The 15,258-nt window shown below is 54.2% G+C and overlaps 5 protein-coding genes across 5 annotated transcripts; 3 read left to right on the top strand and 2 right to left on the bottom strand.

Moving 5' to 3' along the window:
- Window positions 1-1,013: 1,013 nt before the first annotated feature.
- CTAM01_12613 (uncharacterized protein) lies at window positions 1,014-1,577 on the top strand (the record flags this gene model as incomplete). The annotated part of the gene is made up of 1 exon (XM_060528618.1): window positions 1,014-1,577. The coding sequence occupies one exon, from the start codon at window positions 1,014-1,016 to the stop codon at window positions 1,575-1,577; it is 564 nt and encodes a 187-aa protein (XP_060376772.1).
- Window positions 1,578-2,177: 600 nt separating this feature from the next.
- On the top strand, window positions 2,178-3,030 carry CTAM01_12614 (uncharacterized protein; the record flags this gene model as incomplete). The annotated part of the gene is made up of 2 exons (XM_060528619.1): window positions 2,178-2,463; window positions 2,516-3,030. The coding sequence occupies 2 exons, from the start codon at window positions 2,178-2,180 to the stop codon at window positions 3,028-3,030; spliced, it is 801 nt and encodes a 266-aa protein (XP_060376773.1).
- Window positions 3,031-3,178: 148 nt separating this feature from the next.
- On the bottom strand, window positions 3,179-4,907 carry CTAM01_12615 (uncharacterized protein; the record flags this gene model as incomplete). The annotated part of the gene is made up of 5 exons (XM_060528620.1): window positions 3,179-3,409; window positions 3,462-4,311; window positions 4,362-4,478; window positions 4,538-4,668; window positions 4,725-4,907. Coding segments are annotated over 5 exons (1,512 nt in total), but the record flags the coding sequence as incomplete, so codon positions are not given.
- A 4,363-nt stretch (window positions 4,908-9,270) lies between these two features.
- CTAM01_12616 (quinate permease) lies at window positions 9,271-11,248 on the top strand (the record flags this gene model as incomplete). The annotated part of the gene is made up of 6 exons (XM_060528621.1): window positions 9,271-9,415; window positions 9,480-9,777; window positions 9,837-10,352; window positions 10,409-10,707; window positions 10,776-10,885; window positions 10,946-11,248. The coding sequence occupies 6 exons, from the start codon at window positions 9,271-9,273 to the stop codon at window positions 11,246-11,248; spliced, it is 1,671 nt and encodes a 556-aa protein (XP_060376775.1).
- A 380-nt stretch (window positions 11,249-11,628) lies between these two features.
- CTAM01_12617 (GMC oxidoreductase) lies at window positions 11,629-13,935 on the bottom strand (the record flags this gene model as incomplete). The annotated part of the gene is made up of 4 exons (XM_060528622.1): window positions 11,629-12,241; window positions 12,301-13,206; window positions 13,554-13,812; window positions 13,875-13,935. 4 exons carry the CDS (start codon window positions 13,933-13,935, stop codon window positions 11,629-11,631), a joined length of 1,839 nt encoding a protein of 612 aa, XP_060376776.1.
- Window positions 13,936-15,258: the final 1,323 nt, after the last annotated feature.

The following is a 15,258-nucleotide window of genomic DNA, read 5'->3' on the forward strand; positions in this document are numbered from 1 at the left end:
GAAGGCAGGCCGACCATCGACTGGAATTCACGAATTAAAGGTGACACGAGCCAAGCGCAACTAGTCCCAGCCTTCTTGTTATCCGGCCATCCAAGATCCTTCGAATATCTGATCGTGACAGACTCATCACATCTTACTAGCACCTCCACAGCTAGCTGTTCGACTTGCCAAGGTCATTTACAACCCGTCCGAAGACGCCGCCGCCTCCTCGCCAGCCACAACTACCGTGCCATTCCGCGATGCACAGATCGGCAAACCTTCGCAGCGAATCGTACCGAGGTCTCGATACATCCGGCCAGCTGAATGAATCTTGGCAGCTCGATTCACCTCGTGAGGAGTAACCCTCCACTGAAAACAACCGCCATCATCATTGCAAGAGGAGCGATCTTCCCAAGAGACCTCGTCGCACGGCATCCCACATCTATCACAGTCCGATACGTGCGAAGCACAATCAAGTATCGCGAGATTTATATCCGGCGTCACTCTCCTAACCCATATCTGTCACAGTCAATGTTGTGATGGCTCCCAAACTGGAAGTGTCATGTTAATCCTCCCTTCGGGCATAGGCGCAACTGAGACACGAGGCTAACTCAATCAGTCCTCAAAGGCTCAGCCCATCCTTGCGGGGGAATGTTCGTGGAGACAACTGTACCCCGTATTCCCACTTGTTTGTGTTCCCGTGTGTCCCCGAACCCCAAAAGTGGCAGGCTGTCGTGGCGGTGGTGGTTGTCCCACCGCGGACTGGAATTCGGGATAGATGAGGCACCAAGACAACCCATCTGACCGCATTCCAGACGACAGCCATGTCAATTTCATACATCAACAACCAACGGTCCGCCGTTTTGCAAAGTCAGATGTTCTCTTCCTCCTGGCTGCTCACCCTCTGGTTCTCCCAAGTTCTAAGCCCGTCACACGGTACACGCGTAGACTGTAGACAGCAGACGTCCATACTCGCAAACCTCACCCAAGATACCACACAAGATACCACCCAAACCCTCACTAAAAGCCTCACAATGCGCATAAACACCCTCCTCGCCATCCTCGGCACAACAGCCCTCGCCGCCGCAGACGCACCAGCCGTAACACCCTTCCTCACACAACCAGGATCCCAACCAACAACCCTCGTCCCACAACCATCCTCCTCCTCCGCCGCCCCAGCAGTCCCCTTACCACCAGCATCCTCCGCAGCATCTCCCCTCTCTTCCTCGCCGCCATCCCCACCGTCATCAAACTCCTCCGCCTCCGCAGGCGCAGCAACCCTCTCAACAACCACGACATCCCGCCCCGGCGGAACCCGCACAATCTCCCTCGCCCCCGTAAAGACAAACATCTACCAAGAGTGCGGCGGCCTCAGACCCACGCCCAACCCGTGCCCCGCCAGCTTCGAGTGCATTGACGACCCCTTCCGCAAGGGCTGCGGCCTGGCGTGCGATCAGACCGGCATCTGCGTCGTGCCCATCATGTGCGGCGGCATCGCGGCCATCAAGTGCCCCGCTGGCAAGTGGTGCGTTGATGATCCAAGAGATGACTGTCACCCGCTTCAGGGGGGTGCCGATTGTGCTGGGCTTTGCGTTTGATTTCATGGGCGCGTGGAAAAGAGAAAGGGACGGAGAGAGAGATGGAATACCTAATCGTTGAAGAGATTGTTGAATTGTCATCTGGATAGGCGTTGTTGGGAGGACTGCTCTTCCGCATGGAACATTTTCTTTGTAATAGTCTGCTTGTTATGAAATAGTAGGTTATAATTCATACATACCTTTCACTACTGTGAGTCTCCAGAGGTTATCGTGAGGAAAAGGTGAAGGAAGGCTCGGTGAGCTCGACGAGGCCCGTGATGCTTTCCCGCAGACCCTCGGCGAGGACGGGAGGAAGTCGAGACCAAACAGGTTGTCAGAGACAAGAGGGAAACACCAAGGTCGACTGCCATCCCTCCAGGTGGTGTCAAGGAAGCCGCCATGTCTTCCAAGGTTTCCTGCCGTCCCGTGTCGACAGAGGGTTTTGCAGACCATCCATTGACCAAACCTTCCGTCTCGTCAAGAGCATCGGGTCATCTCCGTTGCCCAACTCGCTGTCATATCTACTCTCTCCATCTTTATGTTCATTGTTCTCAACCAAGTCAACCATTAGAAACAACGCATCAACAACATCCCGCTTAGACCATAAGACCTACCGCGAAAATGTGTATCAAAACGATATATCACTACGAGTGCGGTCACACGAAGGACTTCACGCCAGTCTGCAAACGGGCCTTTGACGACTGCCCGTTCGGAATCACCCCAACGAAATGCGCAAACCCCACCCTTGTCGAAAAGACAGTCCGGGACGTCTGTTCTGCCATGGCGTGCAAGTACGAGCAACAGGACAAGCGATGGATCTGCCACGTGTGCGATATGGATAACGAGGACTCCATGACGTGCGAGGGTCAAGATTGTGACCATGGCGTCTGCGCTGAGTGCCTTCCTTGTGAGTGATTCGTAAAGAGGGTATGGGGACACGAGCTGACTTTATTCGATAGGGGAGTCTTCCTTGGCGAACATCCCGCACAGAACTCCTGAGGAAATGGAACTGGCGGAGCTTCGAGCCATGGGGCGCGAGCCAGACAAACAATCTCAGTCAACCCTCCAGTCTCCGTTGTCTGTTCCGTCTCAGTCAACTGTCGAGACTCTGTCAACTCAGTTGACTGCTCCAACTCAACTGACTACACCGACTCAACTGACGGAGCCAACCCAGTTGGCTGAGCCCGCCAAACGCTCCGAGAACATGAAACCGCCAAGGTTCCGCTGCAAAGGTTGCCCCGTCTGCATAGTCCCGGACGCGCCATCGAGACCGCGACGACCCAAATCAAAGACGCCGCAGCCCAAACCTCCCAAGGTCCCGGTCTACGACTCCGGGGCGGGAGGCTGGGTCCGACGGCCTGATAGAAGAGGTAGGATAAGCCTTAGAAGGGAAGACACAAGTACCATGGGAGTCGGTGGAAGGCAGTCAAAGCTATTGGAAATGGTCGAGGAACTAAATGGTCAAAAAAACTAGATTAGACGAGGCTAGGCAAAAGGCCAGCCTCCCTATTCGCGTCTAGGGGAGGTTTCTCTCAAAAGTCTATCGGTCATGGCTCTATAGCGGTAGTAAAGTAAATACGCAAAAGAAGAAAGAGGACACAAGTAGCAGTCAATCAAACGGTTTATTTACCGCCTGAGAAAGACACGACGGCCCACTTGCCGCTCCAAGCCCACTTCCGTGAGCCGGAATCGCCGCCGCCGCCTTCGGTGGCGAGCAGCTTCTCGTCCTCGCCAGGCTGGAGGCCGACGACGACATCGGCCTTGCACGTGCGGAGGGCCAGGATGTTGAGGCCGGATCCGGGGCCGAGGTTCTTGAGGGCTTCCGTGAAGGGTGTGGCAGCATCCCAGTTGGCCTAGTTGTCATTAGCATCATAGCCACTTTGTTACGTAGAACGTGGATCTCACATCACCAGTCAGCTTGCGGTAGTTGAGATCACCCTTGAAGATGACAACTTCGCTGGCCTTGAGGTCCTCGTACAGCTCCTTGGCCTCCTCGGGCAATTGCCAAAAGGGGCCGGGGTGCGTCCAGTAGCGGTTGGGGCGGAGGATGAGCTGTCCCTCGGCGTGGAACTGGCTCCACTCCTGGAAGAGGAAAGCCAGGCTCTCCGAGTCCGCAGCCGAAAGAGGCTCGGGGGTCTTGCCTTGGAGCTCCTCCTCTTCGGAGGGTGTCTCGTAGAAGCGCTTAGGGCTGGCAATGGCGCTGAGGAGCTGGGCAAAGTCACCCGGGAGCACGTCGGATACGAACCAGGGGATGGACTTGGGGTGCAGGACGACGTTGGTGGCCAGGCCGGCAGACAAAAGGTACCCGGCGAGGATGAGGTCGACGTAGAGCTCGAAACCGGCGTTGTCGAGCACAATGTCGACGCGGCGCTCAGCCTTGCCCTCGGCCTTGGCCTTCTTCAGGAGCTCGTAGACGGCGGGGAGATCGTTGACGACAATGTTCTTCTCGGACGCCTTGCGAGCCTCGGAGCCCTGCAGCTTCTGGATATCTTCGTAGGTCAAGCTCGTCAGGAGGGAGAGGTCGGTGGCGTTACCCCAGAGGCAGATTTCGCACATTTCGGTGAAGAGCAGCTTCTCGGCGGCCTCGTCCTGGGCGGCGCCCTTGTTCTTGTGGAGCTGCTCGACTAGCTCCTTGTACTTTGACGCCAGCTCGACCACGGCGGGGCGGGAGGACCTGAATGTGCTCATCTTTTGGCGGGCAAAGACGTCGTAGTTCTTCCAGTGGGTGGACCGGGCAAAGTGCGTGCTGATGCGTCTGTTGCTGTTAGCACGTGTTTGCCAAGTGGTTTGCCATATGTAGCTTACCTGAAGAGGTAGCACTCGGTGTAAAGCCACGGCACGTTCAGCCATGTGGGAGAGCCAAGCTTCTTGAGCTCCTCGTTGTAGATGCTCACGTCGGGGTATCCATCGTCTTCGATCGGTCTGGTATGGAGAGTATAGTCAGCAACTATCGTACTGGAGGTGTCGATGGAGAGCCGTACGTCAAAGCGCGGTCGTGCTGAACCTCGTATTTGATCTTGGCAATCTCCTCGATGATCTTCTTGCCCTCGGCTTCCTTCTCGGCGTCCTTGGTCTGGGTGACGGATCGGTAGAGGTCGTCGATGGCTTGGGTCTGCAGGGTAGCTGTCAGCAAGACGTGAATTGTCAACAAGGATGCCAAGTACGCACAATAATGACGGGCCAGCGCTCGCGAGCAGTGACCCAGCCAAAGGAGGTCTTGTCGCCGGTCGAGTAGGGAGCTGTCAATTGCATGGTGATTAGCTTGGTGCGAGGTTTGTGGTGATGTCTGGAGGCACCAATGGCGGGGAACCATACCAGGCATCTTGGATCTGACGAAGGGATTGGGTATCGAGAGAGTCCAGCAGAGGTTGACCGAAAAGAAGATGCAATTCAGAGAGACTCAGAGAGAGGGAGAGAGAGAGGAAAGCAGCGAGATTATCAGATTATCTCGAGAGATTTTGTTTGCGACGACGTGTCTCATCTTTTTTGAGTGCCAAAACACCGACCGCCGAGTTTCTGTGACAAAACGGCAGCAGCTCCCCGCCATGGTGGGGCAGGGGCTGCGTGCACGGTTCTTTCCTTCCAGGTTAGCGCGGGGCACGTCCCCGATACAGAAATATCGAGCGAAATGACGTAAGCCCCTGGTTTCGGATAAACGTATTCACCTATCCATATCAATCACCTAAAAGCAGTAATTGCTTATCTCATCACATCCAGCTCCTGTTCACTCATCACCGTTCATTCTCATTTCTCATCTGACAAATCTCACCATCATCATGACCATTTGTTCTTGTTCATCATGTTCGGCTATATTGCTTACAGCATCCAAGTAAAGTAACGCAAACTTCCCGTCCAAACTCAATCATTCAACAAACTCTCCCTAGAATAGACATGGCAGGTGCCACGGCACGTGCCGCCCCTCGGTTCGCCCCCGTCGAGAATTGTCGCGACCGTTTCAGTCCTTGGTTCCAGACTCTTCAAAATGGGCCTTGTACGCGCCATCATCAAAGTTCATATCAAGTTGAGTTAAGCTATAGTCCGCATTGGCGATCGATATGTCAGGGCTCAAGATGGCCTCCTGTGAGGTGGTCTGGCACCAATACATTGGTGGAAAAAGCGCCATTCGCATGGATTTGCCTACAATGAGTAAAAAGCCCATGATGTTTTCTCTATTTGAGAAAGTTCAATGTGCACATCTTGACTCTGTCCGCTGATTGCACTGCGGTAGCCAGAACCAACAGCCGAGCCTTAAGTCAGTATCATTCAGTCAGTGACATATCGAGATGACAACTTTACCACCGTCAAGAGTATCAGTTCGCCCATTACAAGTTTCTCCTCTCCATGCATTTGCTTTCGCGCTGTCTTAGTCTGCGCTTCACGGAAGGACATCAATCAAATGTCATGAGACTCAAATGTTACAGCTAGTCACGGCTGTCTTTCGACATCTCGAGTTGTGAGAAAAGCACACCAAGTCGCGGGGCGCTCCAAGGCGTCTACTATCACTGGCTTTGGAACGAGAAATCCGATCAAAAACAACGCTATAAGAAAAGCTATATCATGGAATACTCATGTTCGCCAAATGCCATCATCGGTCGGCTGTAATGCTTTAATGTTGTCAAGTTGTCAACTAATCAATTACACCAAACCCCACAGAACCCCAGAACCCCAGAATTTACCCCGGCCTTTCCGAACGTCTCTCCAGCCTCAGAGGGAATATTGCGGGGGGTACAAGCCTCGCACTCCCTTCCACATGGGCTCTCTATTCATGCATGTCTATGCTGCATGTTGTATCTGGAGCCAAGTCTTGCTTGTCGGCCCCTGCGGGACTACCCGCCTTCAAAGGTTACCTTGCATGAGCAATGTCTCGACCACCTTCATCTCAACTGCCGTCGATGGGCCCTAGGAGTCACGGATACTCATCCTTGGGGGGCTGACGACCCAGCATTGCGGTTCTTCCACGTGTCAAACGCACTTCGGATGGCTGCCGATCTACACGTCCACTCTGTCGTAACCGTAGGATCAACCATCGCCGGAGGTCGCTTTTCTAATTTGACGTTGGGATTTGAGAAAAGCGTAAATTTCCTACTGCATGTCTCCAATTCGTCTATGTGGTTTCTGGACGATGTTTGACCAACCCCAGTCTTATAAATAATGGTAGTTGGGAATGTACGATCTATACACTATGTAGAGTTATCTTCCCACCCCTATGTCGTTCAAAACTCACAATATTCGATCATTTTCGCATGTGTTCTTTGCTAAGGTCGACGTGCCAAAATCGCAACATCGTGGCATACGGCGCAGGAGAACTTTAATCGAATCTACACCCCTTCGTCCAAACCACTCTACCCTCCGATAGAACTTTTCCCTACGCCGTGGAGGGTGAACAATACATAACGCGCAAGACCTTCCATTTTCTGGGGTTCCGTAGCAGCGATATAGCGATGGCAGAGAGCAGGCATGTGAACATCTGAAGTGAAGCAGTCTCAAGCCTCAAAAGTTGGCATGAGTTCAGAGGGCCGAGGGATTACACCTAGCAAATTGCAATGCTTGCTGGCACCATCGGTAGCATCTACGCTTTCCGTAAGAGATTGCCGAAAACACGATGCATCGAGTCAGGAACAGGTCGTCAACTCCGCTATTTTGCCTCGAACATCTCCCAAAAGACTCGGAAACCGACATCGTGGGGCGTTCATTATTGCTCTTCCGAATTCGCCCGCAGGTGGAAAACGGGTCCTGTCGTGCTCTCCACCAGCAATACCGGGATCTCATGCGCGAACCACGATGCATCGATGCCAATGTGAAGCGGTGACGAGTCTTTTGCAATGAGAAAATTTGATGCCATCAGGGGATCATGAACAGACGTTTGCCCAGTATCACAACTAAGGTATGGAGCTCACGTAATTAGTGTCGGCAACAAAAGCCGACTACCCAAGCATCGACGGAGAGAACACCGAGCTTTCACATTTCGCGATTCAATGACGCAAACTTCATCGGTCAAAGGCAACGGTATTTTGAACATCTCGGCCGGGCCCTGCCGACACGAAAATCCAACTGAAAGAGCGCATTGCAGAAGCGAATTCACTTGCAAAGGATCGCCTGCAGAAAATTCTGCTTTTGATTACAGGGACCAGTCAGAAACCAACCCCGCGGGCAAAGAGGTCGAGCACACGCGAACTAGCCTGCTAGGTAACGTTGCTGTGGGACTTCTTAGTCAAGCAGCAGCATGGCGCCGGGGATGGCATGACTCCTAACGTACAAGAGCCCGGGCTCAATAACCATAAAAGCAAAGTCTGGAAGCGTCGAGGAGTGGGCGAGTTGAGTAATAGCGCGGTCCCGGCATCGCTGCCAAGGGTGCGGCTCAATTTGACTTTTCTTTGGGGCCTCGACGAATATCCCGGTATGAGATCCGGTATGAGGGATGTTTTCTCATCCGGGAACCGTCAAATCAACGTGGCGACCATGTGGGCGGTCCATTCGAAACCTGAAAGACAATCAAAGTTCTGTCATTGTGGCCGGTATATCTGCACGTCGACCAGTTGTTGTCGTCGACTCAACGGCCTCTTCTCGGTGCTATTGCTGACAAGATGGGGGATTTTCCCCTCACAATCCTCACTCGAGTCTGGGCCAGCGGGATCCCCAGAGAAGTCAAAACATTCCCCACGGGAAAAACGCCTTAGTCACGAACACTTCTGCCCTCTGGCACTTTACCGCCGGCGGTGGGGAAGTGGTAAAGATTTCTGCTTTGAATCCACCCAGAGTCCCAGACCAACTCGGCCAACTTCCGCTTCTGGCGTTAGCTCCGGGACTTTTCCCCGACGTTACACGCCTTGGCCTTTTCTTTTCCCGTAATTCTTTTTTACTTTGGTATTTTCTTACGACTGTGAACCCGCTGCGGGGGTGGACCAAATCGTGTGATGTGCCAGACTTCTCTATGTGCGGGTGGGCGGGGTATGAACTCCATGAACCAGGGGGTCAAGGTGGAAACAAGACGGAGGACTCCGCTGTTTGTCCCGCCAGCTCTTGAGCACCCAGAGGATTTTTGAAGGGGTTGGAGCGTTGGAGATGCTTCGGGTTCGGAAACCTTCGGGCGAATGCCAACTGATGCCAACGTTTGCCAAACCTGAGGGGAGGTGATCATCGGGCAAAGAGCAAGCGGCAGTAGAACGCGTATTTGGAGCCGACGTCTGGATCCGGGAACCATAAGCACCATGTCGGTCAGTACTCAGATCCCACCACGCTGATCTGACATACCCCGGATTTCCAGCAACTGAGAATCTCACATGTACACGCAGTCGAAGAAGCAACACAGATCGAACATGCCAGACGAAGCTTCCCTGGGTTCAGACAGGTCAATGCTGGACTCAAGGAGCTAGCATTAACATTGACACGACGGAAGATCCAAGAACCTAGCCCATGGGACCCATCTCGTTCGACTCTGCGGGACGGTCTACACAGAGTCGCATCAAAACTTGACACATCCTGTCCCCATCTGGCAAAAGTTGCCCCATCGCCAAAGGACGTCTCCCTGATCAACCACCCCCCAGGAAGGCAGTCCTTAGCGTCGGTGCTCCCAAGAATAAGTACAGACGATGGCCCGGCTTGTTGGGTGAGGTGATCGTCTTATTATTTTCCGGCGCCTGCTTCCCGTGATTGTCACTCGGTTGTCTTGCGTTACGAGGTCGACTCTTTTGCTCGTCAATCGCACTTTGCAATCATGGCCGTCCAAGCAGCCACCGCCGCCGAGGCGCGCACGCAGCTTGCCTACCAGAACAGATGGAAGTCGCTGGCAAACAACCCCAAGATTCTCGTCATTGCCCTCTTTGCATCCTTTGGAGGTTTTGAGTATGGATACCAGCAGGGTATGTCTCTAATCTCCCGAATTCGATGACGACTGTTTCGTTGCTGACCTCATCATCTTCCTAGGTGTCCTCGGACAATCCCTCGTCATGACGCGCTTCAAGGACAACTTCCCTTCCGTCGTCAACTCGTCCAGCGCGACGGGGTGGTTGACGTCCATCCTCCAGCTCGGCGGTATCCTGGGCTCCGTCAGCGCCGGTGTCTTTGGCGAGGTCTTCTCCCGCAAGTACACCATGTTCTCCGCCTGTCTCTGGGTCGTCCTGGGCAGTTACCTCTACACTGGCGCAAGCTACCACAAGCCTGAGCTCCTCTACGCCGGCCGTTTCTTCACCGGTCTTGGTGTCGGAACCTTTAGTGGCGTCGGGTAAGTCTGCCCTCTGTCTAAGAACTTACGCCGAGGCCACGATGCTAACCAACTCTCAGCCCTCTGTACAACGCCGAGCTCGCCGCCCCCGAAATGAGAGGTTTCATCGTCTCCTTCTATCAATTCGCCACCATTCTCGGAATTATGCTTTCCTTCTGGATCGGATACGGCAGCAACTACATCGGCGGCATCGGCGAGGGCCAGTCCGACCTCGCATGGAGACTCCCCTCCTACATCCAGGGTGTCCCCGCCGCCCTTCTCGCCCTCGGAATCTGGTGGCTGCCCTTCTCCCCTCGCTGGCTCGTGAAGCAGGGCCGCGACGAAGAGGCCGTCAAGACCATCGCGTACCTCCGCAAGCTCCCCGAGGATAGCGAGCTTGTCCAGGTTGAGTTCAAGGAGATCAAGGCCGAGGCCCTCTTTGAGCAGCGCTCGTTCCAGAAGGCGTTCCCTCAGTTGGCCGAAAAGGAGAAGACGAGCGTTTGGATGCGCGAGGTTGCGCAGTACTGGCGCATTCTCCGCTCCTGGGACCACTTCAAGCGTGTTGCGTATGCTTGGTTGGTTATGTTCTGGCAACAGTAAGTCCACCAGGATCTCCTCGACCCCCCGCAACCGAACTAACTGAGTCTGCTAGGTGGTCCGGTATCGACGCCATCATCTACTACGCCAGCAACGTCTTCCAGAGCCTCGGTCTCACCGGCGGCACGACTGCTCTCTTGGCCACTGGTGTCACCGGTGTCGTCTTCTTCATCAGCACCCTACCTGCCATGGCCATCATCGACAAGGTCGGCAGAAAGCCCATCCTGATTGTTGGTTCCATCGTCATGTTGATCTCCATGGTCATCCCCGGTATCATTGTCGCCAAGTTCAGCCACGACTGGCCGGGCCATCCTGTTGAGGGATGGGTTGCCGTCGCCTTCATCTGGATTTACAGTACGTTGAGCCTTTCTATCTCCAGTCGAGATCTCTTAAGAACTCGGTATGCTAACTTTACATCTCAGTCGCCGGTTTTGGAGCTTCGTGGGGCCCCGTCTCATGGACCCTTGTTTCCGAGATCTTCCCCCTCTCCATCCGCGCCAAGGGTGCTTCCATCGGCGCATCAAGCAACTGGGTATGCACTCCGACTTTTCTTCTTTTAGACATTGACATCTGACTAACATTCACCCACTAGCTCAACAACTTCGCCGTCGCCTTCTACGTCCCATCCATGCTCGAGAGCTGGAAGTGGGGAACCTACATCTTCTTCGCCGTCTTCCTCGGCGCCAGCATCATTTGGGTGCACTTCGCCTTGCCCGAGACCAAGGGAGCCACCCTTGAGGAGATGGACCGTGTCTTTGGCAGCAACGCGGGTGCTGAGGACAGCGTTTTGCTCGAGCAGGCTAGACGGGATGTCGGCCTGACTGAGGACCTGGAGGACAGCGCTATCCACGCTGAGAAGAAGGGGCTTCACGAGTCTCACCACGAGTCTGCTTGAAGACCTGCCATCTCATCTAGAACTGTGCTCGCTGAAGAGCTTGATACCCACACTCCTGTAAGACTGCATGATGTGTAGTCACGATATTGATAATGAAATAAACGTTCCGGGGAGATTTGGATACACACAAACTACATCACCTAGAACGAGACGTACTTTTTTTCCAGCCTTCTATTGATGTGCCGTGCAGTGTGTGCCAACTCCCCTATTCAAGATTCTAGAGTGAAATCTGTCATTACTCACTGCAATACAAATCAGGAATAATGATAGGGCTGAGAAGGGCTTGTCCTCAGAACGGGCTCGTCGTCATTGCTTCGTGCTCATTACATCTCGCTGATATGCAGTCTGCTAGGTAGTCCATCTCTGATCTCGTCATCGTCTTATAACTTTGGCGCGATGATAATGCCCAAATCCTTTGCAATGATATCCGCCGCCTTCTCGCCGACTACAAATGCCGTGTTGTTCGTATTAGCACCAACATTCTCAGGCACAATACTCAAGTCAACAACCTTGAGTCCCTCAACACCGTACACGCTCAACGAAGAATCAACAACACCCCCATCATCCCGCGGCGCCATCTTGGTCGTTCCAAGAGAATGCCACGTCGTGTTGATGTTCTCCCTCAAGAACTGTTCAATCGCCTTGTCGTCTTCCTTAGAATACTCAATCGGCTTGACGTTCTTATACGCGTCCGCCGAGACGGACTCGACAAGCGCGGCCTTGGAGTCCGCAGCAAAGGAAGGGTGTCCGCCGGCGACTTCGCCGCGGTAGAGGGCTGTGCGGCGGGCGACTTCGCGCGAGTGCTTGTAGGCCCAGATCTGCTTCTTGAGGTCCAGGTCGTCAGGATCGCTAAAGAATCCGGTCTCGAAGTCGAGGGGATCCGTTAGGGCGGGGCCGGTGATGTGGATGCTACCGCGGGAGTAGGGGTACGCCGTATAGTTTGCGACTGTGGTGTACTGGCCTTGCGGGATGGCGGCGTGGTCGCCCAGGAACCTGTAAATGTCAGTGTCTTTGCGCTCTTGATAGTAGGATGTGTTGCATGGTGTACATACCCGTGAAGGAAACCAGTAAGCATGACAGGTCTGTTGGGGTCATTCTTGAAGTCCTTCTCCCATGCCTTTTCGAACTCGGGACCGAGCTTCTTTACCTCTTCCTCAGTGGGCCGGATTTTACTGACGACATCGACACCGTTCCAGCCCAGCATCTTGTCCTTCTTGGCAATCGCATCCTCGTGGCTTATGCGCCCGCTAAAGATGTTATCCAGCGTCTCCTCCGGCTTCAACGCCGTCTTGTAGGGCATCAAAACAAGGTTGTGATCTTGATAGTTGCTTCCCACGCCAGGCAGATCCGCCACAACGGGAACGCCAGCCTTGTCCAGGATCTTCTTGCTTCCTAGGCCAGAGCGCTCGAGAACGCCGGGGGTTCCGCAGGCGCCGCACGACACGACCACCATCTTCTTTGCCTTGACGCTCCGGACCGGTTGTTGTGTGGTGTTCAAGACAGCCTGGTAGTCTGAGTTGGGAGTGTACTCGACTCCGACGGCACGCTTGTGGTCGTCAAACAGGACGCGGATCACCTTTGACTCCACCAGCACGTGAAGGTTCGGGTGCTTTCCATCCTCGAGAAGTGGGTGCAGGAAAGTGTGTGCGGCATCCTGTCGTCTCCCTTCAGGCGAGACGTATCTCATCCACCTTTCATAGCCGTTGTTTGCCTCTAGGTTCTGCAAGTCCCGAATCTCGGGGTAGCCAGTCTGCTTTGCGGCGGCCAGGATATCATCCTCGGCACTCTCGACACGGAAGCCTCCCGAAGACACATGCACCGGGCCAGAAGAGCCGTGGTGGGCCGGGTCGCCGTTACCGTGGTACGTCTCGAAGCGCTTCAGGTAAGGCCAAAGGTCTGCCGAAGACCAGCCGGGTGTCGCCCATGAATCAAAGTCAGACTTTTGGGCGCGGGTGTAGCTGGCAATAGCATGACTCGTTAGCTTGGCTCGTGGAGGGGACGTCGATCGTCATGAGGGAGTCAGAAGAGCTCATGTGCCCCGAGCTAGAATGGAGCTACCCCAACTTTTCCCCTTCCATCCCGGTGCTAACTGCCGCCCCCGCATCCGGGGTACGGGATGAAACGGTCCAGACAGAATGGATCGTGTGGGAGCGGATATGGGGGGATGAAGGAGGCGAAGCTGGGGAGGTCTCATCGGATGCCGGGTTGAGGCTACGAACTTGAGGGGGGCTGGAGTTCCGAGAGAGTCGAAGAGAGAGGAGGGGGGCATTAAGGGGAGGGGAGAGACAGAGATTCGGTAACATACAGCATAAAGTTAATCGAGGAACCGCCACCGAGTATTCCTCCAGCCGGGACAATGGGACCGCGACCTGCCAGCTTGTCGGATACGTTGCCCTGGTAAAAGATTGCGGTCTTGCTCGTCGGGGCAAGGTGGTCCAGAAAGAAGGCGGGGTGGACGACATTGGGAACATCGCGGTTGTTCGTGCCGCCTTCAATGACGAGGATGGACAATTGAGGGTCGGCGGCCGCGAGACGACCAGCGAGGACGCAAGCTGCTGTTCCGCCTAGGATTGAAGAGTCAATACGTGAAAATTGTTGGTTGGGGTGTAGAAGTCCTGCAAGATACCTCCAGCAATGATCACGTCCAGCTCTGTAATATCATCCGCCAGCTTGCTGTAGAGACCCATGGCTACGGTTTTTCGCAAAGTCGATGTAAACTCAATTGAGGGGCAAAATATTTCAAAAACACCGGCGCGCGTGGGGGTGATTGAGTGTGTGTTGAGCAGAGAGTCGGGATGAAGCAACCAGCACAAACAAGCGGCTCGCGGACCGCGATGGTTACTCTACTTTATATATCCTTCTCCGCACGCCACGTCGCAGCGTTTGGAGAAAAAAGTCCACAGGGCTGTTACGCACGCTCGGGCGGAATGCAAGCAGGGTGTATTCCGCCGAGATTCCGCGTTGCGCTGATCTATTGACAAGAGAGAGACAAAGGCCTAGAGGAGGGGGCCCTTGGAAGCTTGGGGCTGCATTTCGAGAAGCTCAAGGGGCCACATGGCCGCACAGATGGCGGCGAACACGTCGCAGGTTGCGGACAAGCGGAGGGGCTACTGAAGACCCCGATGTGACCAGAACCCTGAAGGAGGAGCTAGTTGTCGGGTGCGGGGATGGGATGGCAATGATACATAGACACATAGAGATGCAGACGCAGTGATTGTGCAGACAGACTAGACACAACAGACTCAACAGAGTACGGATGTAGATGTTATGTTGCACTAGGCAGGACAACTATGGGGCGAAGTTGATACGGGGAAGCATGTCTGAGGTGTGGGCGCTTAACCGACCCAGCCAATTGAGGTTATTTGATTTGCCAACTTGGCTAGGTAACAACTCCAGGGTTCCCCAACACTATGATAGACTAAGTGGGCTGCTCCAGTTCGCTCCATGTTTTCCGGATGGCGCAGCTGGGCAGCTTTGAGTTTAGGGCTCGTCGGCTGGTCTCTTCTAGTGCCTTTTAGCAAGATGACTTCGGACTCGGGCGCGAATTCTTGACTTATACAACGAGCCTAGGTCCTAGAGGCATTCATACGCCATATGGGCCTCTTCTGACTCGTCGGGGAGTTAGATGTTGAGGAGGGATACATTCAGTGTGTGTCGGCATGGGGCTGTTGGCGGACGATCATGGTGGGAAAAGAGGGGACCAAAGATGCGGGGAAAGGTCACTAAGAATAGTCTGGCGAAGGAACGCAAATCTCATAATGTCGATTTCCTGTGCCGGGGAAGAATACCTTAGGTCCGTAGAGTATCATAAGTAGACTGGAAGACATTGAGTAGTTCCCCAAGTACAGGTAGGTGCCGCTGAAGAATTGAATATGCTTGCCGACTGTCAAATGACAACAACGTCGTACTCGTGGGCTGCGCAGGGATGTTGCTGACTAGACGCGTGCCGCGGCCCAATCTCCGGATGGGGAATATTCGGATGATGTATTAACAACATTGTCTCTTTGATC

Source organism: Colletotrichum tamarilloi (assembly GCF_030869305.1).
Source record: "Colletotrichum tamarilloi strain Tom-12 chromosome Unknown Scaffold_79.1, whole genome shotgun sequence".
Taxonomy (NCBI): Eukaryota; Fungi; Ascomycota; class Sordariomycetes; order Glomerellales; family Glomerellaceae; genus Colletotrichum; species Colletotrichum tamarilloi.